Source organism: Episyrphus balteatus, chromosome X (assembly GCF_945859705.1).
Source record: "Episyrphus balteatus chromosome X, idEpiBalt1.1, whole genome shotgun sequence".
Lineage (NCBI taxonomy): Eukaryota > Metazoa > Arthropoda > Insecta > Diptera > Syrphidae > Episyrphus > Episyrphus balteatus.
Window position 1 is genome coordinate 6,151,068 of NC_079138.1, and position 27,577 is coordinate 6,178,644.

Genomic DNA, 27,577 nt, shown 5'->3' on the forward strand with positions numbered 1-27,577 from the left:
CATATATTATACAATAACAATAAATAAATGAAAACAAAAATTATTTTTCCCATTTTGAAGAATATGGTGTTTGTATTTGTTTCCAAATGTATGAGCTTATGGGATTAAAGCACAACAATGACTTGAAATGGTCTTTGATGTTTTTTATTTACTTTAGCTATCCTATTTTAGAAATATTGGTAAAAAAAAATATTTTTGTTTTTAAATCCTTATTTTTGTTTTTGAAAATTTTGTTTAATAACTATACTAGGACTTTTCTTTGAATACTCTAATATATTATACTCTGCAAATTATAAGGAAAAAAATGTTTACCATTTGGAAAGGTATGGAACAGTATCATTGCAAGCGGGGTTGAGTGGTGTAAAAATGTCTGTTCTAAAATTCTAAAATTATTTTACATTCGCAGTTAAATATTTCTTCGAGCTTCTAGCTGCAGCCAATCCTCAATTTTTGTTTTAGCCTTTATTTGTGAACCAATTTTATGGATTACTTTTAAAAATTGTTTTACAAAATTTAGAAAAAATAAAATGCACGACTGGGTCGCACGAACTTGCTCTTAGCGTTAAAGTTGCTTAAATTTTTAAGACTTGTACCTATGCAGTTTTGATTGATATATTAAGATGCATTTTTAGACAAAAAATTTTAAAAAATCGTTAGAGCCGTTTTTTAAAAAAACTAATTTTTTATAAATAATTTTTTTGAAAAAAAGTTTTAAAATAAAATTGGTATGCCATTTTGTAGAAATCACTAATCAACATCTAAAACCAAAATTTCAAAAAAATTCAATGTCCGGTTTTTGAAAATTTGATTTTTCAAAAAAAATTTTCCAATTTTTTTTTAAATCCAAAAATTATTTTTTTTTGATATTTTATTTTTGGCTTATACTTGAATCATATAAATGCTTCTTTACAAAAAGTTTAGTTGAAATCGAATAAGCACTTTCGGAGATAATCGGATTTGAAAAAAAACGGTTGTATGGCAGGTACCGTTAATAATGATTTTTAAAAAAAAAATTTTTATTAGAAGATAGACCTTGTTTTTAAACTTATATTTAAATATTTTAAACAAAATTGTTGGAGCCGTTTTTGAGAAATTTCAATTTTACTAAAATCGGTATACGACAAGTACCGTTATTTTTGGTCCAAAAAAAAATTAATTCCAAAAACACCTCTGTAGAGTCGCCAAATAATGCTACATACCAAGTTTGACATCAATCGGTCCATCCGTTTAGGCTGAAGCTTCGTTTACAGACAGACAGACTGGCAGACTGACAGACGGACAGACAGACGGACTTCCGGGACCCACTTTTTTGGCATTATCTACCATCGTAATGTCATGGAAAAATGCTATCTCAACTTTTTTTTTTTTTGTACGAGTCCATAACTTGATATATAGTACCATCGCAAGTAAAAAATATATAAACCAATAACTTAAGTTGTTTATAAAAGAGAATGCCCAAAAAAACCCAGGACCGATTAAAATTAGACTTTCATATGGAGATCTCACAGGGCGTATTGAGAGGGGGGTTGTCTCAGAACCCCCCCCACTATTTTCCGAGTCGGCAAATTAGTCGGCAAGTTGATCGCCAAATCATTTTTTTAACGTACATAAGTGTATGTATTTAAAATTTGGCTAGCTCGTACGGGACAGTACAAAGTACGATTTGTTGAGTCGGCAAATTAAGCGCCAAATCATTTTTCTAAAGTACGTAGGTGTATTTAACATCTGGTTAGCTCGTGTCGTGTCTTGAAGTCGTGGTTCCAAATTCTTCACATTGGAATTTTATCCTTTTCCTTTAGCATTTTGATAGAATAGAACCTACGAATACGTTAAATTAAGTAAAGAATTCTGAAAAACAATTTACCATACGAACCCTAAAAAGTATCTTGGATTTTGATTTTATCAGTTCTTTATATTTTTGCAAAAATGTCATGTTCAAAGTAAAAAATTTAATAGAAGTGGAAAATTTGTACGTTTTTGATGCTTCATTGTTAATTCAAAGTACATACAATAGAATCATTTCTACAAATAAACGATGATGAAACTCAAATAAATGCTATTAATGCAAAAGTTCATCTTCCTAAAAATGATTTTTTGAAACATTAAGGGCCAGTTGTACAAAGGTGGTTCAGCCTCGGATCAGGAATTTAACCCGCTGATTTCGGCGGATTAGCTGCGGGTCAACTTCGGTTCAAGCATGGATGTGGCTATTTTTACATATCGCTGGCTAAGAATTATAGGGTTGTATGTCAACTCACCTTAGTTTTGAGAAAATCGATCTCAAAGTTTTTTAAGGCTGGTTTTTGGATAAAATAGTTACATAGCAGTAAAGTATTGATGCAATCTTATAAAGGACCCTAAAAAAATCATAAAACCATGAAAAAAACATTAATTTCACCACAAAAAAGGATTCTATGAGCATTTTTAAAAAATGACATAGAACCTTTTTATGAAAAAATTTGTAAAAAAATTTGAAAAAGGTTCTATGTTCAACATAGAACCTTATAGTTATAAAGAGCTTATGTCGAATTCCTTTCAATGCAAAAATCGAATTTTCGGCGATCTCGAAGCGAATTTTTTCTGAAAATCATGTTCCATAGAAAAAAAATTCGCCTCAAACGAAGCAGAATTCGAATTTTTTTTAATCCCTCTTTTTTGAGAGATTTACACGGATTTGCACACACACTTGGAACATTTGACATTTCTCAAACGTCAAGCTGAAAGATTCCTTCGTGTTGTTTGTTTATTTGAGAATACCAACTTCAAATAAAGAGTAAATTATAATGGAATATCGTGTTTTTATTGCGGAAAAATATGAAATAAATAAAAATAAAACAATGTGCGATCAAAATATAATTTTTCTTGGCATAGTTCTTGTGAAAAAGTCAAATTACTGTGACTTTTCTTTTCGTGATTATCTTCAGAAAATTTTTTTCTCCGTAAAACCACAGCATACCGCCAAATAATTAACCTTTTACTTCATCTTTACTCAGATCTTAATAATATCTGCAATTTCCTATTGATTTGGATTAAATTAAATTTATTTTACCGAAGCAAATAAACAAAATTATTGATCAAAGGAACTTTTGGTTTTATTTTACAGAAATTGTTTTGATTTCAGCTTGACGTTCGTGTAAAAATTGTTGTCAAATGACACACACACAATCGCAAAAAGAATTCGGTTTGTTTTCATGTTCCTTTTTAACACCAAAAATTCCATTTTTTTGAGGCGATTCTAAAAATTGAAAGGAATTCGACATTACACGTAATAAATGCATTTTATATGAAAAAAGTGACTTCATCGTGAAATAGGCTTTGATTTAATTTAATTTTATTCAAGTTTTGCACAAAACAGTCAAAATCTATTTTAAATAACAGAACAAAATACCACAAATCACGTTGTTGCATTTTTAGAAAACAACAATTGTTGAATTAGGTACACAGAAAAAAGACATGCTAAAAACATTTAGAATTTGTATTAAATCAATCGGATTTTTGCATGCTTTTTTGCCAGAAAGACAGTCGTCTTAAAACAATCATCTACGGTACAAAATGTATGCCTAAAAAAATTTAAAGTTTGTTTAATCTTTTTATTTTAATAAGTACAGAAAATTAATGAAAAATAATTTCAGTCTTAGCAGGTATCTACACTTAAATTTTCTTAACCCTCTACTGCATGAATTAATATTAGCGGACGAAAAAATTAAAAAATGCTTTACATGGGTTCTTTGGGTTATTTCAAAACGGTTTTCATTAAAAAAATTTGTTTAAATTAATTTGTTTAAAAAATTTGTTTATAAGCCAAATTTGGCTTCGTATGCATTAAGGGGTAAGAAATCTTACAAATTTTATTTATTCAGATTATGTAAAAAATACAATTAAAAACATCAAAAGATAAATATTTATCATTTAAAAACAAAATAAAGTAAAAAAAATACATTGTATTACAAAAGGTTACGAATTAATTCAAATTTGGCTCATTTTAAGACATGGAACCGAGAAAAGCAATTTGTTTTCGTCCGTTTTAAACATTTCTTCTGGTTCACATTCTTTCCACTGTCGAAGTTAGTCTTGCTCCAACATTTTCACCCACTCCCAGATCTTACAAAAACTATAAAGTAATAAAATTATTGAAAAATATTATTGGTGAGCCCCCCTCCCCCTAAAATTTTAAAGGTTACGCCGCTGGAAATATGGTTAACATGAGAAAAATGTCTCTAAAGGCGAAGGGGCTCCATTTCTGAAGCAAAACATAACTTCCAAGCAAAATAACAATGTAAAGAAACAAAATTTTCCAACAAAAAAATTTAACAAATTGTGTAGATTTACAACCCCTTAATGCATACGAAGCCAAATATGGCTTCCGTACTTTTTGCCCTCCCAAGACCAGGCCAATAATTTTTTTTCAACAAAAATTGGTTCATAGCATACACAATTAGACAATCGATCAAAAATAAATTTTTAATTCCACTTTACTTTCCAAACAAACGCAATAATTAACACTTAAAGTATGGATATATTCTACATTTTCGATTTCAATGCACACGACTGATCGACTCACCTGTGATCATAAAATACACATTTATTTTGTGTCGGACACACGAAAAACTATCTCTATGGGTTCTCAGAAACTTAAAGAAGAGGATTGTATTTAATCTTTACCATTTTTTTGTGACAGAGAAGAGAAAAGTGCATACAAACAGACAAAACCATATTTGGCTTCGTATGCAGTAGAGGGTTAAGAAGAAAATTTTTATTAAAATGAAGTTCACTTTGATTTTAAAAAGGATTAAACAAATTTTACTTATTTTTATTAGAAATCTTATTAATTTAAGAGGATTGGATTTTAGAGGAGTATCATCTTGATTCTAAGCTGCTTATTTGTCTCCATGTATAACGTAAGTAAATTTGCTTCAAGTTAAAAAAAATTTTTATTCGATGAAACTATTAATAGAAATAAACTAATATAATTTTTAAGATGAATAACGAAGAGTTCACTACGGTTAGTAGAGTAAAATCTTGACCTTTGAAAAAAAAAATACTGAATTTTCCAAATACCACTAAAAATTTGTTAATTTTTTGTTTTTTGGGTACTAAGGTGACTTCTTTTATTTAAAGTTAAGGAATCTAAGTGTTTCTTTAACTTTTGGTTTATTAATACGAACTACGAAATTCCCAACCTCGATTATGAAAAAAAAGTTTTCAAAAAATCACTTCCAATTCTTGGCACACAAAAAACATTATTTTAATTTAATTATGATGTAAGAATATCTAGGTTATGAATTATTGCAAAAGTTAAGGTTGGATAGTACAAATTTTTTGGTTTAAAGAGTACAGAACGAGATACAAAAATTCTTTGCTGCTAAGCAAGAGCCCGTCCGCTAACTTGATAGTCGATAGTTGATAGCCAAAAACGACGAATTATGGAGCAAAATCGTCGTTTATGACTGTCATTTATTGACTATCAAGTTAGCCGACTCCATCCCTGTTGTTCAATACCAGCAAAAACATCAAAAGATCTTTTATTTTTACTTTAGTAAGAAAAAAGATCATTTCCATAAGATTTCATTTTGAAAAATTTGCGTAAAAAAGTTCTATGTAACTTAAATCAATGTATTTTTTTGTTTGAAAAAATCAGTAAAAAGGTTCTATGTTGCAATTTGAATAACATAGAACCTTATTATATTAATACATGTATGTGAAATCATGAAAGTTGTATGTCTTTTTTACCTGTGCCGTCGCCATTAATTTTTTTCTAATTTTTTTTTAAATTTTATCTAAAAGCCACTGAAATAACGAAAATTTTGGTGTATAAAACTCATTTTTTGTATTTTGTATGAAATACACCCTTATAATTCTCAGCCAGCGATATGTTGACCTTGAACCATTGCTAAACCGCAACCTTAACACCGATTTCAGAAGATAAAAGTTGCTGATCCACGGATTAAATATTTGTACAACTGGCCCTAAGGGTATTCATGTAGAGACAGAATTTTCCACTTTGTAGAAAAATATAAATTTCCGCAAATGGTTTACGTGAACACTCCACAAGAAATATTTGCGTAAACGTGGAAAATAAACAGCTGTTTGTTAAACGTCAAATTGAACTTATAAAACTTGTTCAATTAAAAAAATAAAGTCAAGCTAATTTTGCAAGTACTATACAACAATACAAAAAAGTGTAATTTTCTCAAATTAAATAATATTCTCTTTTCAATATTAACATATTTTATTTGTGGTTATCTGACTAATAAGACATAAATCGTGTTCAATACCGATATTCCAGATACGCGGCCCTAGCGAGGTTATCCGTCGGAGCGGATTTTGTCCGATTTCATCCGAATCGGACAGTTTTTACCTGTCGGAAACACACCTCGAAGCATATTTCGTTTGAAATCGAAGAGTTTCCGCTCCGATGGATTACCTCGCTAGGGCCGACCGCGACCGTTATCCCAGATAGCTTATACAATAGAGGATTGAACTCACCCAAAGTTTATCAGATTTTTTTTCTACGGTTTCTGCTTAAAATTTGTGAGATAAAATCCTATAATTTGCAGAATATTTTTCCCACACAAATTTTGACAACTTATTTCTACCGGTTTATACGGTTTCTATGGGTTTTCCGCGTTTACGTGAATACCCCTATTTTATAGGAAAGTGTACAAAATGGTTCTTCAAACTTTTGCGTCACGCGTAAAAGATAATCCCCGCGTTCAACACGCAGGCCATCTGAACTTAAGTTCTGAATTTTTAGAGGCTCTGATTGGTCAGAACCAAATGTGACCTAACTTTTTATGACATCTGACCAATCGGAACCTCTAGAAATTCAGAACGGGGAATTTTACAATTTTTGAACCTTCTAAGAGCCAATGCCACAATAGAATTAGTAGAATCTATTGTGGAATTGGATCCTATTTTTTTTTTTAAGAAGATGTGGCATGCTGCTTATCTGAATTGCAAATTCTCCTTTTTTCTTGCAATGAATGCTCAAATTTCGGCGACATTCCAAAGAGGTATTTAAACTAAGAAATGTAATTCCGTTAGTCTTCAAGTTAGTTTACTACATGTTTATCGCTCCTATGACGTCAGCTTCTTGTGAGCGGTCATTTAGTAAACTTTAGAGTTCTCAATTGTGCCCATGATTATGAACGTGGACGAAGTCTTTTTCTGCATTGTTTAAAGAAAAACTTACATAATAATTTTCTTGGGAAACCGACGAAGTTACGAATACCAGAGTTACGGGCGACAGAGTTACGAGCGTCAAAGTTACGCTAAACCGAAGTTACGAAAAACTAAAGTTACGAATTCTAAAGTTATGTTAAGCTATGACATGTGATTTTTGGGTTGAAGTTTATTGACTGCAATTTCGCTTTCAATTCAAATAAACGTTACCCTTTAAATAATAATAATTTTAAGGCTAGATTTGAGGCCATTTTTAGGAGTGACTTAGAAGAAAGGTTAAATTCGTTAATGCTGCTATATTCCTCAAAAGATTTAGTTGATAGAATTCAACTAAGCTAGACTGTCGAAAAATGGGCATTGTTAAAATATCGCAGGGTTACACTTTAAATTAAAAGTCAATTTTATGTAAATGTTTTATTTTTATTGTTTTTAAATTAATAACTTGTTTAATAAAGTGCATTGTTAGTTTTAGTTTTTGAAATATTACCGTTAGAAAATGCATAGGACCTTATTCTTTCATATAAGGAAAATTGTCTGAACATTTATTTAGTTTATATAATAACTGATTTCCTTCTTTCAAGACCTGTTTAAATCATTTCGATATATTTTTTACTGCCTGAGATATCTTGAGTTATTTAGCATGTTATATCTACCATAGAAATTATACCATCATTATATCATTTATGATATATGAAGCCAAACACACTTATTACATTTTAAAATATCTCGGGAAATAAAAAATATATCAAAAAGATTTAAACAGGCCTTGAATGAAGGAAAATAGTTCTAATAGAAACCGTTACTAAAAATCTTCAAACATTATTCCTTATATAAAAAAAATAGGACCCGAAATAGTAAAAAAAAAAAAAAATGTTTTTTTGCATTTTCTAACGGTAATATTTCACAAACGGGAGCTGATTAATTTTATCTGACTTCGGTTTCGAGTTCAGAACATCTTCAGAAAAGTATATTTTGGTTTCAGCAACAAAAAAAATTTATTTTGTAAACCAGTATTATATAATTAGGTATGTAGGTAGGTAGGTAGGCAATCGGCCTTATACTACGTTTCCACCTACCGTAAATCCGAGATTTAGCTAAGTAGATTTAGCATAAATCTCGAGTTTTATTCTAAATCTCGGATTGAAAGTAGGTGAAAATCTTAGATTTAGGGTAGCTGAACCCAAATCTGAGATTTAGCGAAGTAGATTTAAAATAAATCTCGAGATTTATTCTAAATCTACTTAGCTAAATCTCGGATTTAGCGTAGGTGGAAACATAGTATTAACCCCACCAGACGTCCTTGAAGAGTCCCGAAATAGTGATTTTCATACAAAAGTCAAAATATTATTTTTGTCTTGATCTGGTAGTAACTCTTAAAAAACTATCACTACCTCTTGATGAATTAATAAGTCCCAGAAGTTTTAACCACGGCCTTATCCCCACCAGACGTCCTTGAAGAGTCCAGAAATAGCGACTTTCATACATCAAGACAAAAATAATATTCTGATTTTTGTATGAAAATCGCTATTTCGGGACTTTTCAAGAACGTCTGGTTGGGGTAAGGTCATGGTTAAAACGTCTGGGACGTAATAATTTAGTATCAAGAGGTAGTGATAATGTGTTAAGGGTTACTACTAGACGGTTATAGGTACATGAATACAAAAATAGTATTCTGACGTTGGTATGATAATCGCTATTTATTTCAGGACAGGTGGGGGTAAGGTCGTTGATAGGTTGATAGGCCTATTTATTGTGAGCACATTTCTGTAAACCAAAACTTTTTTCGAGACCTTGATCCGAAAATATCTGCTTCCGAATGTAAAAGAAAAAAATATTTCAATTGCAAATAATTCAGCAATCAGACGTCCTGGAATTTTTTTGGTTTTCAGTAGCGAATAGAACTTAAAGAGAACTTTCTTTTGATGTAACACTCGATTTGGAGGAAACGTATGAACATTTTTTTTTTTTTTAACAAATTTTATTTTTTTTTACCTGAATGCATAGACGCGTCCATTGTGAACTCATCTCTGTAAACCAAAATTTGTTTCGAGACCTTGATACGAAAATATCTGCTTCCGAATGTATGACGCAATTGAACTTTTTTTAAGCACCCAGAACAGGAACAAACAGAAAAAAAAACTAATGTTTTTCCATTATGTATATTGCATATTAACACTTAAATATACATGTTTTTTTCTTAACTATTAATATTTATTTTACTTTTTTTTGTAGATAAGTACAGATAATATAATATGTGTTGTCGTTTTAATACTATATCCCTTGAAATTAAATAAATACATATATTATAATTGAAATAAATACATCATTTTATTTGATATTTGAAAGAAAAACTAAATCTTAAAGAGAGAAGATTTTTTTTTTTGTTTGCTTTTTTGTTTACTTTATAAGTTGAAGTTGTATACAAAATTAAGTTTCTTAAATTAAATTTAAAATTCCTTATAAAAGATTAACTGGAACTGGAATGTATATTAATTGCAGTCAAAACTATCATTTAAAAATGTTTTAATCTTATTGTAAACTTATACTATTTCAATAAAATTCGAGCTGTAAGTTTCTATTTATAAATGTACTTTTTGTCGAGTGATTTTTGTTTTATTTCTTGTAACTTTCTAAATGATGTTGTTTTGAATTTTTGTTTTGTTCGAAAAAAATGTCTTGTTATGAATTTACAGTCACAGTTTATGTGTACTCAGTGAGTTTTAACAACAACAAAAATTACACAGTCTCAGCAGTTTAAAAAAATTATTTAATAGAGAGAATTTGCTAAATCGAATTATAACGTCGAAATAATTAAATTGATCTTTTATTTAAGAAAATCATTACCATAACATTTTATTTCTGACTGAAAATAAAACGGAAGCGCAGAAAACTGCACTTTTTGAACTTGTTCAGGTTTAAGTGAACAAAGTCTAATTGGTTTCATTATCAAAATCATATCTGGACATAGACTGAGATGGAAATGGAAGATTATTTTTTTTTCAAGTTTCAGCGGTGGGATAAATTTAAAAAACGACGAATTGTAAAAGAAAGGGGGGCTAATTGATTTTTTTTTAGTAACTTTCTCTTTCGCTCCAACGAATAACTCGCTAGGGCCAAAAATCTATTTTTATAAAAAAGGATCGCGTTTTTCAAATTGTCATTATTTTTTTTCCTTAATAAAATAAAGCCATTTTAGATATTTTGCATTATTACAAATATTTTAACATAATGTACGTCCCTTTAAGGACGCTGACTTTTTCATACACCAAAAGTTTCTTAAAAAGCAATCAAGAATAATTAAATCACAAGATCTAGGCAGTCAATGGAGAGTATTGCTTCTTCATATAATAAGGTCATCGAATTTAGTTTTCAATAAACCGATAGTGTGGCTGTGTCTTGTTGAAACCACATATCACTAATATCTAGATTTGCGATATCAGACAACAGAACCCTACAAAAGAGACAAATTTTATTTCAAAATATTATTTCCTTTTTTTTTAACGACTGTTGTTGATGATTCTTTTATAAATTGAATTGCTTCTTTTTTTGGGAAAAAGAAGTCGATATAAAAATCTTGATTTATATTTTTTTTATTATAAAAGCAAAAACTAGGTTTAAATCACTTCGAGTCTGAGAACTATTGATTTCAACTAATAAGTTTGATATCGGTTATTTTAATTTTTGTATACATAAAAATAACTGCAAATACAAAATGCCTTTATTAAATGCGAGAAGATATTTTTTTAGTGAATGTGACTGAGAATCAAATTTAACCATTATCGTTGTTTTAATAAACAAAATATAAAATGTATGAGTTATATTAAAGAGGATGGAAAATTAAAAAAAAAATTACAAAATCTTGCATATGTTTATGAGGTCAATAATATATAAGTGGGTAACTGGTTTTTTTTTTAATATCGGCACTTAGTGAAAGCCAATTGACAAACAAAAAAAAATATTGTTAATTACAATGATATAATTTAAAATTACTGCATCAATGCTTCACTGAATGGAATTATTCTCTTTAAAAAAAATGTATTATTTATGTTAATTGGCATTAACTTCATTTTTTTTTACTAATAATCACACAGTTGACTAATAAATAATATTTATACATATATATATATATATTTTTTTTTTAATTTATGAATGATATACTATTATATGTTGTAACGGTTCAATTACCGATCTTATCTTTTTTTTTCTTGATTTTCAATATTCTTTTTTAATTTAACATATATTTTGCGTCTAGATAGCTACATTATGATTATTGTTAAAACAAAATGAAAAATGCAAAATCGACTTCGAACACATCTTCACATTCAAACTTGGGTTACTTTTTTCGAAAGCCATAGGAATCATACGAGATCATCCATATATCAATTTTTTTTTCTTAAAGATGATACAAGAAATTCAAAATTCGGTTATATTTAATTTAATGTCAAATAAGCAAACGAATTATGCACATTCGAAATATTCATTCTGGTTCGAGCCAAAACTTTGAACTTATGTTCAATTATTTGTGCATTTAGACTAAATTTTTCCTTTAGTATTGAATTTCCGCGTAATTTGAATCAAGTCTCTGAAACAAATGATAATTATACTGATAAAGGTTTGCTGCGTTTATGTTTATTTTTGTAACTAAGTGATTGTGAATAGTGCCAAGGTCGTTTTACATTTTTTCTCTATGGAAAGTGAAAAGTTTTTGCTTACTTTTCGTTGGCGTGTTTTACTGAGAAATTTGCAAAGCTTAGTATAAAATAAAAACTGTCCTGGCTGTTTTTTTCATTAATTGCAAGCTATTATTTGCTATTTTTGTAAATTAATTACATGCACGCAATAATGCTTGGGAGTTAGTAGTCACTAGGCTTTGCTCTTAGGGCTCTGTTCTAGCTATTAGTAAAATTCATCAGTAAAAATTTTGTTTAACTATTTTGAATAATTTCAACTTTTATTTTGAGCACAATATTGATGAAATAAGTTGAAAGCTTATTTTAACTATTTTTTTTTTCAAAAAGAAGCAATGCATTTGGTGTTATATTTTAGTCACAAATCCATTTTATAAATTTTACTTTTCAGTAAAGTCAAATTTCACCAGTAAAATTTATAAAAAGCATTGCTTCTTTTTCAAAAAGTTAGTGAAAATGTGTTTTTAATTTATTTCAACAATATTTTGCATAAATTAGAATCTTAAAGTATTCAAAATAGCAAAACAGAATTTTTACTGATGGATTTTACTGGTAGCTATAACTAAGCCCTTACATGGGGTGTCGCACGTATGCCATGTCGTGCCCCAAATTTTATTTTTTTTTTTTTTAATTAAGTATTTAACGATTTAATGTAAGAAAAAACGATTATTTGTTTTACTGCGTTGTAAATTTTAATTGACTGAGTTGCGATTTCTCACCAAAACACACTCCATAGTTTTGAATAAAGAACAAAATATAATGTGTATGAAAAAAAAACACTAAAAAAATGCTAAGAAAGCTACATTAAAAATTATCCTCCACTCAAATATACACACACTTGTGTATTCTATTAACGTGTTCGTTTTTTGTTTGTTTGATTTATTCTTTGTGGCTTATGTAAAAATACCTATGGCAACCAATTGATTGTTTTTGATTATGATTCCTTACTACGTTTGCTGCTGTTGCTGTTGTTTGGTTTCAGATTTTAGCGTCTTATACCTTCCTTTTTCTTGAGTATTTTCGGGTGGTTCACATTCAAACGAAGCCATAGATAGCGTATTCTCATTGAGTACTGTACTCAATTGTAGGAACATTATCACTTTTGGAATTTTCTCAAATGGACAAGTGACTTTTTTCCATGTGTTGAATTCCATAACTTGCTTAGCAAGTTGCCAAAATTTTTCAAAATTTATATGTCCATTTGGTAATCTGTACAAATATTTTAACAATAAAATAAATAATTTATTAAACAAATATATAAAATAATAATATCGTGGGCACAAAGCCAAAACCACGAATCTCCAAAACTGTAGTTTTGAGAAAAAACGGCTTCAGAGTTTTGAAAACTCATGCAATCTTACGGAAAGTCGCTCTACGGAAATTGATAGCTTAGGCTTCTAGGCAACAGATGGAGGATTGGGATTGACGAAGTGAATAGAGGGACCAATAACAAGTAAAATGCCGCATTTAATGGGGTTTTCGTTTGGTTTTTTTTAAATCTAATCTATAAATTGATTTTTCTCGTTACAAAACGAATACGTTTTCAGATTGATATGCTGTATTGTGTCTGTGAACCAGGCAGCGATCGCATTGTCAAATATTGATTTGGCCGTTGACCTTTTTATCCGAAGATGAGCTAGACGAATAAATTATTTCACTTTAAATTACGTCCATTATTTGAATTCAAAACTATTTTAATTCTTGCTTGAAACCAAAATAAATTATTATCAAACAAAAACTTGTGAAACAGATGGATGCCAATAATGATGCATGGTGATCTGGAAAATTGATCTAAGATCAAAAAATAAATCAATTTTTTTGCCTAAGAAGATAAAAATTGTTTTTTGATAGATCTAAATCAAAAATTAAATTGATTTTTGTACCAAACGAAAACCTCATAAAGGAAAATGTCCAAAAATGCAGATTCGCGGTGTTGGTGTTGTGCCGACGATATATTACTTAAAACTAGTGTATTATGCATGCTTTTCTCTTGTGATATATATATTTTTTTTTTGCTCACCTATTTGAACATCCCTCATTTAGAAAATACAAATCTTTAACTAATAAACTGAAAAATGGAATGATTATACGTTCGCGTTCGTTTGTAGCACCTTCAGAACGCCACATAGCTGCCTTTAAAGTCGATCGATAACTATTGAAATTACTAGTTGGATCCATTTGATGTTCAAGTACTGAAAATTTAGCTGATTGTATCTTTGACCACTAAAAGAAGAAAAATTATACGAAAACTAAGTAAATGCAATGCATAGCAAAAAAAAAAGGAAAACTTACCGTTTTTTTTAATCTGGATATTGGTGAAAGATTAAGACCAGCTATAATTGCCATAAGACTGTTAAAGTTTCCTATATTGAAACATTCACGTGCAGTTTCAATCCAAAATTCAATAATTCGAACACGCTGTTTCTTCTTTGGATACTAGAAACAAAAATAAAAAGATTGGATTCATTGGAAAGCAATTAAAAATAAGCAGCAATTTCATACTTTAACAATTTCAGTTGCAGTAAAATAGCTCAATCTATTGAACCATTGTACATATGATTCTAAATTTCTTGTTTTCTTCATATCACTAAATGATTCCAAATGATTTTCCTTGGCAAATGCTTGAACAAATTCTTCTGGACCAATATGCGACAGCCTTTCGAGTTCTATGTGTGTTAGTTGATGTGCTAAGAGAGCTGCATTTGGACATATATCGCAGATACCTGTCAATTCAGCACCATTACTAGCTGCTGCACTCGAACTCGTGCATCCACTTATGCTGATGCCCAATCCTCCACCTCCACCTCCTGCACCTGGCCCAAGAGTATTTACTGAATTCGAAGAACTATCACTTTGCTGACTATGATGATGATGATGGTGATGGTGATGATGATGAACAGATTGATGTTGATGACAAGTTCCCGAGGCAGTGGTATAAGACGATGACAATGACTTATGAGGAGGCATACCCACCAAAGAAGAGGAACCTGTTGCTTGGGAATTAGCATTTGCAGATTCTGTCAACAGTGAACTGTTTAAGTCTTCGCGGTCATTAGATGAAGATGTTGAACTGGCATGCACATAGCCACTATTAGTGTGACCACCACCATGTGATACTGATAAATATGATTTTTGGTGTGTGGCGGCTAAGTCTTCGTTTGTTTGTTGTTCGTTGGTTTCGTTTGCTGTAAGCGTTTGAAGGAACTCTTCGTATTTTTCAAGCACTGTAAGTCGTTGAACTAATTGCTGTAAGATACTCGAAACTGTCTTCCCAAGACTATTATCGATGTAAACACACTTTCTGGCCAAAACTCGAACATGTTGCATTAGGCGTTCATCGCGGAAATCATATGGAAATGTATCAATCCATTCAGACAGTAGCTGAATACAATTTTGAGCAGATTTCATTGCCTTTTGATGCATTTGTTCATCGGGGAATTGATACATTTGTAATTTGCCACCACTACCACACATACTTTGCGGCTGCTGATGCGACGAATATTTTTCATCAACAACATCAATCGACTGGACGATTTGCTGTTGTTGTTGATTTTCCCAAGTATCTGATATTTTAGCAAGTAATTCATGCGGTCGAATGAAGAGACGAGCACTCAAAAGGAACGAAAATATAAATGATCGATCCGGATAGTATTGAGCTGAGGGTACCATGTGCGCTATAAGCGCATCCAATGGACCCGATATGAGATTTCCATCTCGAAATACTAAACCGTTTTCCACAGATGTTGTTGATGAAATTTTAGATGATGATATTTTCGCTGTAGAGGCTGATATATCAGCAGAAGCAGCAGCATGATCATCATCAACATCATCTAATGATGGATTTGATTTATTAATTGCTCCATGTTGCTGCTGCTGCTGCTGTAGTTGTTGTTTTGGCTGTGATGATAACGGATTAATTGATACACAACTACTCGATGACATTGACGGTTTTTTACCCAAAGTGGGGCTTTTTACATTTTTATCATAAGATGACTTAGCAAAATTTGACGACTGTTCCTAGAATTGAATAAAAAAGAAACAATAAAAAAGAAAATAAATCAAATCCATCATGAGACATTATTGATTGAAAGATAAGAATAAATTACAGAAAATTAAATTCAAATCTAAACTAATTAGTAATTCTGAGTTTTTTAAGGAAGGAATATATGATTTTAAAGCTCGCTACGGGTTTCATTCGAAATTTAGAATAATTATTTACTGTGCCTGCATTCATCGGGGTTCTTGAAATTCTCCAAAAACGTTTAAGGCGATTTCTGTTTATTATCCTGAACTCTAAACATTTACTTGAATTTTATATATCGGCCCTATTCTGCATTTCGATTCACGTGAAAGTCTAAAATAAGAAGCGTTTAAATGGGGGTTCAAATTAAACTTAAAAAAATTTTTTTCTTTAGAATTTCTAAAACAGAAGGAAGTGGTTTTTCAAAGCCGGAAATCTTTCGATTCGCGTGAATCGAAAAACAGAAAAGGGCTGTATATGTCAATTGTTTTATTTTGAATATATCACATATTTTCAGGGAATCGACAAATTATCCAAGAGTAAGAGTAACTTATTAATGTCTTGAAGAGGTGTATCTCACGTTAACCACTTGGAGTCGGGAGAAAATTTTAAGTCACTCCATTCTTGGAAATTAATTAAAGGCACATAAAAATGGTTGATAGTTTTAAGTCACTATTTATTAATGTTTAGTACAAGTCTAACGAAGCAATTTAATGCAAGATTAATGTTGGATGCTTCTTTTTTCAAGCCTTTTTAATAGTTGAATTTAACTAAATAGAAAAATAGACTCATCCATAACATTAAACAAAGACCAACATCGATATTGAATACCCTACTTTTAAATTAAATAAATAAAACAAAATCAAGAAGAAAATAAAAAAAAAAAAAACATAATTTACAAACAATAGACCCTTACCCGCAGTTGTTGTAAGTCGGCATAGTTTCTCTCTGGCGTTGCGAACTTTGTATCACAATATTTACCCATATTACTGCTGCTATTATTTGTAGCAGTTAAAAAATCAGCTTCATCAGAACTAATAAAATCATAACAAGACGATATTGAATGATCGGTATTATTTGTTGTAAGTTGTTGTACTGGTGCAGATTGATTATTATATGTTTGCTGCGATGGACTGTGGAAGACACCATCGTGACCGGAATCAAAACTTAATAGACTGGATTTGCGTCCAGATTGCAATGATGGGGCTTTTTGATATTTTCGCAATAAATCGTCATTGCTGTTGGCAGTTGTAGTTGAGGAATTGGAAATCGTTGTAGTGGTATTTCTAATTGGTGGTAATCTGTTTTTGAATGGTGGAGTAGATGTCGTTGTTGCATTTGCTGCTGCTGACACAGCACATCCACTATACTGTGGTGGATTCAATAAGTACAATTCCCCGTCTTCATCATCGTCGTCATCGTCGTCTTCATCCTCATCTGGATAGTCATTGTCTTTAACTTCGTAATTATAATGGCATTTTCTAGCAATGCTACCACTTCGACTACTTAATGATTCATTTGTAAAATTCGATGCCGATGAAGGTTGTTGGCTCACCACCGATATTAGTGGTTCATATATAGTCACAGAAGTCGGACTACAACCTTTTTCATATTGTCCACCGATAGCACCATCCGATGTGGATGTGAAGCCTGATGTTGGTGCTGATGTTGACTGACTACTTGATTGCTCAGGTGCCAATCGAAACCTTGGCGTATTTGACATAGTTTCTGTTGTAGTTATCTTAGTTGTTGTTGTTGCTGTTGTAATAGGGTTCCAAATTTCTTTTTTTGAACTGCTATATGCATAGTCTTCTTTAGTTTCACTCGTCCGGCCATCAACTATTTGACCGCCACGTGCAACTGAAACTTCTTCAGTTGTAATCATGGACGATTTAACTGACAATGATGTTTCCAATTGAACAGATTGTTTCAAGATTCCAGCTTGATAAAGTAATTGATTTAATAGTTCAACTGATGGTACCTGACCAGTTAGAAGTGCATTTTTAATTTCTTCGCCATCGTGTCCGTCTAAGGTAACTGGAATTCCATTGATAAGTAAAACTTCTTCCTGACGAACCGATGAAGTTTTCTCACAATCAACTATTTGTACACTTTTTCCGAATATTGAATGGACTGTCTTTAAAATCTCATCATCCATTATCTCTTATCTTGTTAATTTTTTGTATCTCTTAAAATTTTTTTTTTAGTTTTCTTAGAGATGCTTTCTACAATGATTGACAAGAATATAAAGTATTACTACATTAAAGAATATTATGCAAACTCTGTGCGTGAGGGGTTTCGACTTGTAAAAATCATTTTTCTTTAGTATTTATTTTCCAATTGTCAACTTGTTGTTAATTCATTGGGTTCTGTCCTTTTTCCATTTGTTGTCTTATTTTTTTATTCCATCGTTGCACTTAAATATACAAAATATAAAACAAAATATATAAACAAAATATATAAACAAAATATATAAACAAAAAATAATAATGGAAACAAGAACGGGAAAATGCTAAAATCGTTGTCGAAATTTTAAATTCATACAAATAACAAGAAAACACTAAAAGGAACAGTAACTATTGAAAACTATTTCTATTGTTATTGTAGTTTTGTTTTATAAAAATAGTAATTAAAATGAAAAACAGAAGATTATATTATTTGCTAAATGCACGTTCATATTTTTTTTTTATAAGGATTCTAATTGGAAATTCTGTAGAAAAAAAATATATTATATGGCAGGCATCATACTCAAGTTTTAACTAAGCAAGTTAGTTATGTACATATATACTAGTATAACATGTAACTGTAAATGCAAGTATAACAAACACATTTTGTAAGTAAGAATTTTTGCTGAACCTACGTGTTGACGTCAGTTTTATTATATTCAAATAATTTACTCAAATTCAAATAAAGCATAACAAATGTAAAGCATACTCTTAGGCATTTTGTTCTTTACGTAAAACTAACACCCCTATTACGATTGTCAACTATCAATTGATAGTTGATAAATAAATGTGTTTTAAAATCTAAAATGGGGGAAAATTGTCATTTTTTTAATGATATTTTTCAATCATATTTCAAATAATAACGATGAGCATCATTCTTTGTTTTTAAATTTTTTGCAAATTAGTTAATAAGAGATCGAATTAATTTTTTATAAACTATCAATTAATAGTTGACAATCGTAATAGGGTTTGTAATTAAGTAACTATAATGTTCATAATGAAATTGAGTAATCTGTAAACTCTCTATTTTTGATATTCACCTCCCCGCAAGTTTATGTATTCACCACCGAGATAGTCGCTTTGACTAAGCAAAGTTCTTATTTAAATTGTTTTGTAAGTTAGTTTTTATTTTATATTAGAAGAATAAAGACATTTATTGAATAATTTTAAAAAGGTTAAAAAACTGGTTATTGTTTTTTTTTTTTATTTCTATTGGTACTGCAAGGAATTTAACTTATTTCAGCATCATTATTTGACCCTGGAATTTATATTGGAATCCTCCAAACACTACGGATGTTTTCAATAGAGAAAGCACATTATGAAAAACGAACTGATAGTGTTTGTGGTAATATTTGAAGTATTTTAACAGTTAGCCCCTTTGGGTTACCATGTGGACATATCTGTTACAAACCAACAAAGATCCCAGAAAAGCTCAACAAACTATATTTTTTCTCTTTTGGAGCCTATAACGTAATTTTTAAATATTGCTTTATCGAAATAATACACCATATTTCTATTAAATGACACCAATAGTTTTTAATTGGCTGTAAATATTGCAAGTTCGGCTTTTTTTGGAAATAAGCAAATTTGTGTAAAAACTACGAAAATATTTTTCCTCCACAAACTAACGGGATTTTATTTTTGGATCTTAGAAAAGTGCCTAAACGTAAAAATAGTAGATAGTTTTTGTTTGAATTTTTGCATTTATAAACAAAAATAAATTATTCAAGCTTATTATTTTACTTGAAATAACTAAGCAAATAATAAAGATATTGAATTTTAAATAAATATTGACACTAATCGCCCCTAGCGAGGTAATCCTTCGGAGCGGATTTTGTCCGGTTTTATCCGAATCGGAAAGTTTTTACATATCGGAAACACACCTCGAAGCATATTTCGTAAAAAATTGGAGAATTTCCGCTCCGACGGATTACCTCGCTATGGCCGATAAATTTTAAGATTTACGATCTTGGGTTACAAGGGGTTAACATGATTCCACTTTTGTGAAGTGTACTTAAGACGAAAGTAAAACTTGTTTTTAGTCTAAGCCACGTTTCTAACGTTTTATATCTTGAGAGCTAAATGAATATTTTATCTTCTTAAATGTTATAAATTTTAGTGCTGTAAATTTAATTATATTGTAACTTTATTTATATTGTAATAAATAAATAATAATATTAAAAATCAAAATCCAACCTGACTATACTGCCCATAATCTCGTAAAGGCCCTAACTACACTTTTCTTAGTTCTGAGTTATAGAGGGAAATAGTAAATGTAATATCGCAAATTTCATATAAAAATGAAAAAAATCAAAAGTTCATTTTCAATTTTCTGACGTATTTGAAGACCTAGGCTAAAAAAATAAATGAGGATAAATCAGAGACAATGCCCTAACTCCAAATATGCAAAAAAATCAAAATCGAAAATTTTGTAGATAGGGCCTTTACGAAATTATGGGCAGTATAAGGGTTCATAAATTTAAACTACATTAGGCGTGTTTTTTTTTTTGGCACAGCTGTCTGTATCCGCAGTGGAAGCTTCCATGAATTACAAAAACAACACGCAGCTGTGGGTAAAACGAAAACTTAAATCTGGCTGCGGACAAAGGATTGACACTATTTCGAGTATCGAAACTCGATTGGAGAAAAATTGAATTTCTTAGGTTCGTACCTCGGATAATCGGATAACTTAAAGAGTCTCGGAGGCTATGTTCGCAGAGTTTTGAGTTTATTATCTGATAGCTAGAACATGCTACCAACTTAAAAATAAAATAAAACAGCTGCGGATGGACAACTTCGGATACGTTTTTTTGGGAAATTAAATCTGGCTGCGGATAGCGATGCCAAAAAAAAACACGCCTATTGATCTCGGTAATTTTTGAATGAATATATGGTTAAGTTGTTTGTGTTTGATTTAGCTGAACTTTTAAGTCATTGCTACAGTTTAATTCAGCCTTGGTTTTTTCAACACACTGATTTTATAACTTGACTACTTTAACATTATGACCTCGAAATAAAGAACACATTATGGGTCTTAAGACTTCTGGTACAAGCAAACACCTACCAGCATTCAATTTGCCTCAAAAATAGAAACATTCAAAATTTGCATAATTCGACCCAGCAAACCCCACAATCAAGGCACCATACCACCAAAGTGTTCGCAGAAGCTTAAATGCATATCCAACAAGTCCAATTAAAATATGCGAAATGGTAACGGAGTTACGAATAACAGAGTTACGCGCGACAGAGTTACGGCTGTCAAAGTTACGCGAAACCGAAGTTACGAAAAACTAGAGTTACGAATTCTAAAGTTATGTTAAGCTATGACATGTGATTTTTGGGTTGGCAACAATTGCAACAACAGTTCACCACACCAAAATAACGTCTGTAAAAAAAGGGGTGGTTTGGTTATTATTTTAATATAAATAATAACAAAGTGGGTATTACAAAATACGCTATGAATAATTATATTAATTAATAGAAAAAAAAAATACGTATTTGCAATATTAGTTGGACGAATAAGAAGTTTTTTTTTTTTTTTTTTTTAGTTTTAGTTCTGACCAATGAGAAAAATGTTAATCCCTTGTTTGTATTTCCATAATTCCATGTCGTTCCTCGCAATTGTTGCCAACCCAAAAATCACATGTCATAGCTTAACATAACTTTAGAATTCGTAACTCTAGTTTTTCGTAACTTCGGTTTCGCGTAACTTTTACGCTCGTAACTCTGTCGCCCGTAACTCTGGTATTCGTAACTTCGTCGGTTTCCCAAAATATGCTTGTGTTATAAATAGTTTTTTTTATTTTTTAATTAAGGCAAAAAAAAATATCGTCCCTAGATTTTATAAAACAAAGTGATTGCCATTTATTTTATGAAAATCATTCATCAATCATTGGACGAAAGTCCAAAATTTTTTAAAATAATTTTTTTGATGTTTTTTGCGTTTTTTGGCCATAACTAAAAATAACTACAAAATATAAAAAAAATATAGATTTTGATTTAACGAAGCGATGGCCGTTTAATTTTATAAAATCAGACGAGTTTTGCGATTTTGGTGGCTGCAGACAAATTGTCTGCAAAGTTCAAAATATTCTTTTCCTGATTCAATTTTTTGAATATTAATTTTTAAGTGATAAATAATTTTTTCTTTAAACATTTCATTTTATCAAGAAAAAAATAATAATAAAAAATTGACAACTTACTTAATCAAATAAGACAAGATGATTTTACAAAATTCTGCATAAAAATACATTTTTGGAAATTTGTACAGCAGAATTTTAAAAGTCAGAGTTTTGAAAAGCAGAATTTTGACCCAAACCCTTTTAAAACACTAGTTTGGTTTCGAATGTTTTTGTTTGTTTGTTTTGTTTAAAAAGTTTTCACTTGACTTTTCATAATCCTCATGAAAACATAGCTTAACTATGCTATGCGAAGATTAGATAGGTTTTCCGTTTCGTACAAAATATACGCACATACAAACAAACAAAAAACAGCTTTATAATCAGCGAGTGAAATGTAACAGTTTATCTAAAGACTTTAACTACTATTTTATTCGGGATTAAACATTGGGCAGGTTCAGAAAAGTTATTCATTAGAATCCACTAAACGGGTGTATAGTTATGCACTGCATAAGGATTTATGTAGTCACTATACAACTTTGCATAAATCCTTATTCATAAAAATATTATCGATTCATTATAGTTATAAGAACGAGTTTATTTTTTACATTTAGGCATAAGAACATCATATGGTTTAGTTTTACGCGCGATTTTCCAGGTCGAGTTTGTCTGAAGTAAGAACACTCGGTCAGTGAGTAGAGGGTTCCAAGTTGGAGTCCTGATGGGGCATGACATTTTTTTTTTTTTGAAAATTGTAGGAAAACAAATTAATTTAATGTGAACATAAAAATGTTGATTCAAAAATTCCTAATGTAGGCTACTATTCAACCCTATATGAACTATAATGAAACTGAAAGTTGTGATTTAAAGACAATTTGTGCTTTATTCGCATCATTTTTCCAATCAAATTTTAAGATCAGTTCATTTAATTCTGAAAATGTTATGGATAATATTAACGCTATAACAAATATGGGGCACATAGAACTAACAGAGAACGAAGTTCTCTTGGAACTAGGTAGTCTTGATAGCAGTATAAGTTTGCCCCCAGATAATATTCCTGCATTATTTTTGAAAAATTGCAAATCAAATCTATCCAAGCCTCTTGTTTATATTTTCAATTTACCTCTAAGCGAAGGTGTCTTTCTTGACTATTGGAAAAGCTCGTATATAACTCCGATTTTTAAATCGGGGTCAATATATAAAGCCGTTAAAGATTTTATATCGCCGATTCAAAATGGGTTTGTCAGTGGGAAATCTACTGCAACAAATCTGACAGTATTAACGAATTTCTGTGTGAATGCAGTTGAAAATGGAAGTCAAGTAGATGTTGTCTACACTGACTTTTCGAAAGCGTTCGATAGAGTCAACCACACAATACTCTTACAAAAACTTAAATCATTAGGTTTTCATGCTAAATTATTCAAATGGATCGAGAATTATTTAACTAATCGCATTCAATATGTGAAAATCGGTCCAGAAGTATCAAAGATGGTTTTAAATGTCTCGGGAGTTCCCCAAGGCAGTCATTTGGGCCCATTGTTGTTCTTACTGTTTATTAAAGATTTGCCGGCTAGGCAAATCATGTCTAATTTTTGCTGATGACGTAAAAATATATAAAGTTATTAAATTTCTTGTAGATTTTTCTCAATTACAGAGTGAGACTTATATAATTTTTATCATTTGTGTACTTTAAATGACCTTTCCTTAAATGTCGAAAAATGTAGTATACTCTCTTTTTCAAGATCTTTCTCTACGTTGATTTTTAATTATAAATTGTCAGACAACGAGCTTCGAAGAGTATACAATCATAAGGATTTAGGTGTCATATTTGATTCTAAGTTAGAGTTCAAAATGCATGTAGACTATATTGTTTCTAGAGGCAACTCTCTTCTGTGATTTATCACTAGAAACTCTAAAGATTTTAAAATTGGAATTTGCCTTTGCCTCCTTATAAAGATCGGTGTACTCTCATTGATTTAATGAGTCTCGAAGCCAGAAGAGAATACTTTCTGATTTATTTTGCGAGAGATATTGTTACGGGTCATATAAATTGTCCTCCATTACTAATGTTGTTTAGGCCATACAGCCCAGCTCGATGCTTAAGCCCAAGGGTGAACAATTTTTTCTTTATTCCCACACATACAACAAACTATGGTAGCAATGAACCTGTTTCTAGAGTTTTTAAAATGTTTAATTAATATGCTCATGTAATAGATTTGGAATGTTTAGAGATGTATTTAAAAAAGAAATAATGAAAGCTATTAAAATCGAGTAATATTAAGTAAATTATTTTCTTGTTTTATGTAAAATATAATATTGTAAGAATGTATATACAACATATAAATTGTTACGTCTAAGAAAGTTTATACTTATAGGCAATAAATAAATAAATAAATAAAACCTCCAAAATCGTTTAGCTTATAATAGTTGTGTTCACCACCGAGGATTTTTCTAAATCAGAACAGGATAGGACAGCACAGAGGTGCGTTCTTTTTCTAACAATAGTCGACTATCGTTGTTATGTCAAAAAATATTGTTGATGTGTCATTGTTAGAAATTGTTGGATTTTTTTAAAATCATTTAGGAACGATTTATTGTTAGATATTGTTAAACTGTCAAACACCAAAAAATATTGTTTTTAAAATATTTTTATTTGCATAATTATAAAAAAAATAATGTTTTTTTAGGCAAAAGCCGTTTTTTATTATCACTTGATCCATATAGATCATTTATTAAAATGTATTACAACAACTACATGAGATCTTGCAAGATCACGATTCGTGATCCTGATGAAAAGCAAGATCTCACATAGTTGTGGTAATACATTTTAATTAATGATCTATATGGATCAAGTGATAATAAAAAACGGCTAAAAAAAATTCTCTTGCATCATAAAATTGCAAAACTCTGTTTTTATTTTCATTTTATTCCGCTTATTTTCTAAAGAAAAAAATCCTTAGGTTGGTTTTGTAAACAAAACATCCACTTTGACACATCAAACATCAGTTGTCAAAATAAAAAAAACAAATTGTAAATTATATGAATTTTTTGTTTATCGGTTTTCGTTTTTTTTTCTATTTTTTTTGTGTTTTTACTGCGAAAAAAATAATTAAAAATTGTTTTTATTTATAAAAACCACGAGCACCCGAGAATAATTCGCACAATTAAATCAAAACAAAAAGAAAAAATGACAGCTTTGCTTTTGACACTTCTCACAAGTCTGTTCTAACCTGATCTGACTCAAAAGCAAGAACAGAAAATCCTGTTCTAAACTGTTCTAGATTTATCAATGAACAGCAAACTAGAAAAGTTCAGCACAGAAAAAATCTCAATGAACAGCAAAAAGCTGTACTTTTCTGCCTAGAACAGTCCAGCACAGCGTCAGTGAACACAACTAATGTCTCTATTCAACGTTGCATAAGTTTTATGAATACGGTTTCGTGTTCAGAGGCATTATAAGGAGTGCATAGCGTTATGCATTCACTATGATGCGTTTATGAAGTTTCAATTGATTAGCTGTCAAAAAAATCCTTCCATTTGCTGGTGGCAATGGTGCAGCGGTTGTAGTGACTTGACTGCTAACCTGGAGGTGTGGGTTCGAGCCCTACCTCAGGCAGCATTCTTATCTTTATATCCCAGCTTGGAAGCCACCCGTGGGATTATATCAGATATCTTTCTATTAATTCTAACTAGTGCCGTGCAGTAGCAGTATGCATTTAAAAGACCTCAGGTCTTACAGGCATATACATAGTTAAAATTATTATATATTATTATTAAGACAATTTTATTGAAAAGATGACTCGAAGTCATCATCTGTTCAGAAAATGATATGGACTTAATATTTAGTCACTAGCGTTTCCTGAACGTACCCTCAAATTTTCGTATTTCCTAAAGACACAGGATAGCTCCTCCACCTAACCATACTCAAATAGCTTTTTATGGCCTTTAGTCCATACGAAAATTTGGCATTTCGTCCCCTCCCGGTGAAGCTGACTTTAATTCATCAGTTGACTTATCGTGAGACACCAACACCATATTCAAAATAACAAGAAACAAAAAAATCAACGACTACAACAGCGAACGAAGTAACAGCAATTAAAGTAAAACAAATTAAAAACAACTCACAAAAAAAAGCAGAAATGAAAATTATTTAATTATAATTTTTGATTTATGAGTTTTTCAGATATATTTCCATCGGTGATTTTAGGACATTAGCAAACAATATATGTATTATTTTGTTATCGTTCAACCAGCTTGTTAGCATAGGAGGACACAGCCCAAAATATACCCAAGTAAAAAAAAAAAAGAAAATAGGGAAACTGAACAAGACAAGATTTTTATTTTTGTCTAGGTACATTTCTACATGAAACCAGAATTGACTAAACCTTATAATTTGCAACAAAGAAACTTGAATATTTTATTTATTTTTTTACACTTACGTGTTTTGTTTTTTTTTTTTGTTTTTTTATTTTGTTTTTCTGATTTGTTGTATGTTTTCGATGAAATTGCAAACCAAATGTAGTTTGTTTTTTTTTTTTTTTATAGGATTTTCGACATATTTCTTTAGGTGGATTCGAGCGAGACTCGTATTCGTATTGTAATTGTATTTATTTTTCTCGATTTTAAACTTCTTCAAATCAAGCCACCTAAATACATTTTCACACCAAAGCAAGCGAAAGCTAGTCAATCTGCACTCTCCAATAAGAAAGTATACGTAAATAAATATAGCAAACACGGGTTAGTTTGTGGTATAATATACACGTCCTCTTTTGCCACGCATAAGAAGAATAGAAAACAGAATAATCTAAACAAGTTTGTAAGAATGAGAAAGCAAGAACTTTGATACAACAAAAACAAAAAAGTAACAAAACAACACACGACCACAAACACAAAACCAAGGAGGCGAAAAATCAATTTTTTGTTGTTGTAAGTATTTGTAATTTCGAATCAAGGAAAGATTTCAAAACATTAATGAAATTATAATGTATTTGTTCATATCAATAAGAATTAAATATAATAGAATGGAATATTAGGGTAAATGAAATCAAGCGAATAAATTGTCCGTTTTTGTTTGATTTGATTGGAGAGATTGGAGTGTACCCGAGAAGTTGAGTTGAGTTGGTTAACACAACACGAAGGAAACTGTCACGAATAAAGTATCTGCATCTCTGCTGTTGTCTTTGTTTGTATCTGTACATGTGAATAATGCCATTGAATTATTAAAGTAGTATTTCAGGAAGGTTATTTCTGTTTATTACACCTATACTGTTGGTGTATGAAGGACTAAAAATTTCTCCGAATTTAAAATTTACTCCGAAATCTGTCAAATTTGTAACTACCTTT

At 30.4% G+C, this 27,577-nt stretch overlaps 1 protein-coding gene across 2 annotated transcripts; it reads right to left on the bottom strand.

The window, feature by feature from the left end:
• Positions 1-11,377: 11,377 nt before the first annotated feature.
• LOC129920476 (ras guanine nucleotide exchange factor M-like) lies at positions 11,378-27,559 on the bottom strand. Of its 2 annotated transcripts, XM_056001690.1 has the most exons (7): positions 27,335-27,559; positions 26,674-27,038; positions 16,808-18,307; positions 14,373-15,887; positions 14,163-14,306; positions 13,891-14,093; positions 11,378-13,079 (listed from the first exon to the last, which is right to left on the bottom strand). In XM_056001690.1, exons 3-7 carry the CDS (start codon positions 18,047-18,049, stop codon positions 12,818-12,820), a joined length of 3,366 nt encoding a protein of 1,121 aa, XP_055857665.1. In that variant the 5' UTR covers positions 18,050-18,307; positions 26,674-27,038; positions 27,335-27,559; the 3' UTR covers positions 11,378-12,817. The 2 variants fall into 2 exon arrangements, with proteins under 2 accessions (XP_055857665.1, XP_055857664.1); XM_056001689.1 differs by lacking the exon at positions 27,335-27,559 and having other exon boundaries at positions 26,674-27,094.
• Positions 27,560-27,577: the final 18 nt, after the last annotated feature.

Excerpts from the sequence above, each read along its gene's own strand:
- LOC129920476 (XM_056001690.1), bottom strand. The coding sequence starts at position 18,049 with ATGGATGATGAGATTTTAAAGACAGTCCATTCAATATTCGGAAAAAGT. Across the intron at positions 15,888-16,807 it reads CCGACTTACAACAACTGCGG|GAACAGTCGTCAAATTTTGC; the intron begins GTAAGGGTCTAT and ends ATTCAATTCTAG. Across the intron at positions 14,307-14,372 it reads CTGCAACTGAAATTGTTAAA|TATCCAAAGAAGAAACAGCG; the intron begins GTATGAAATTGC and ends TTTTGTTTCTAG.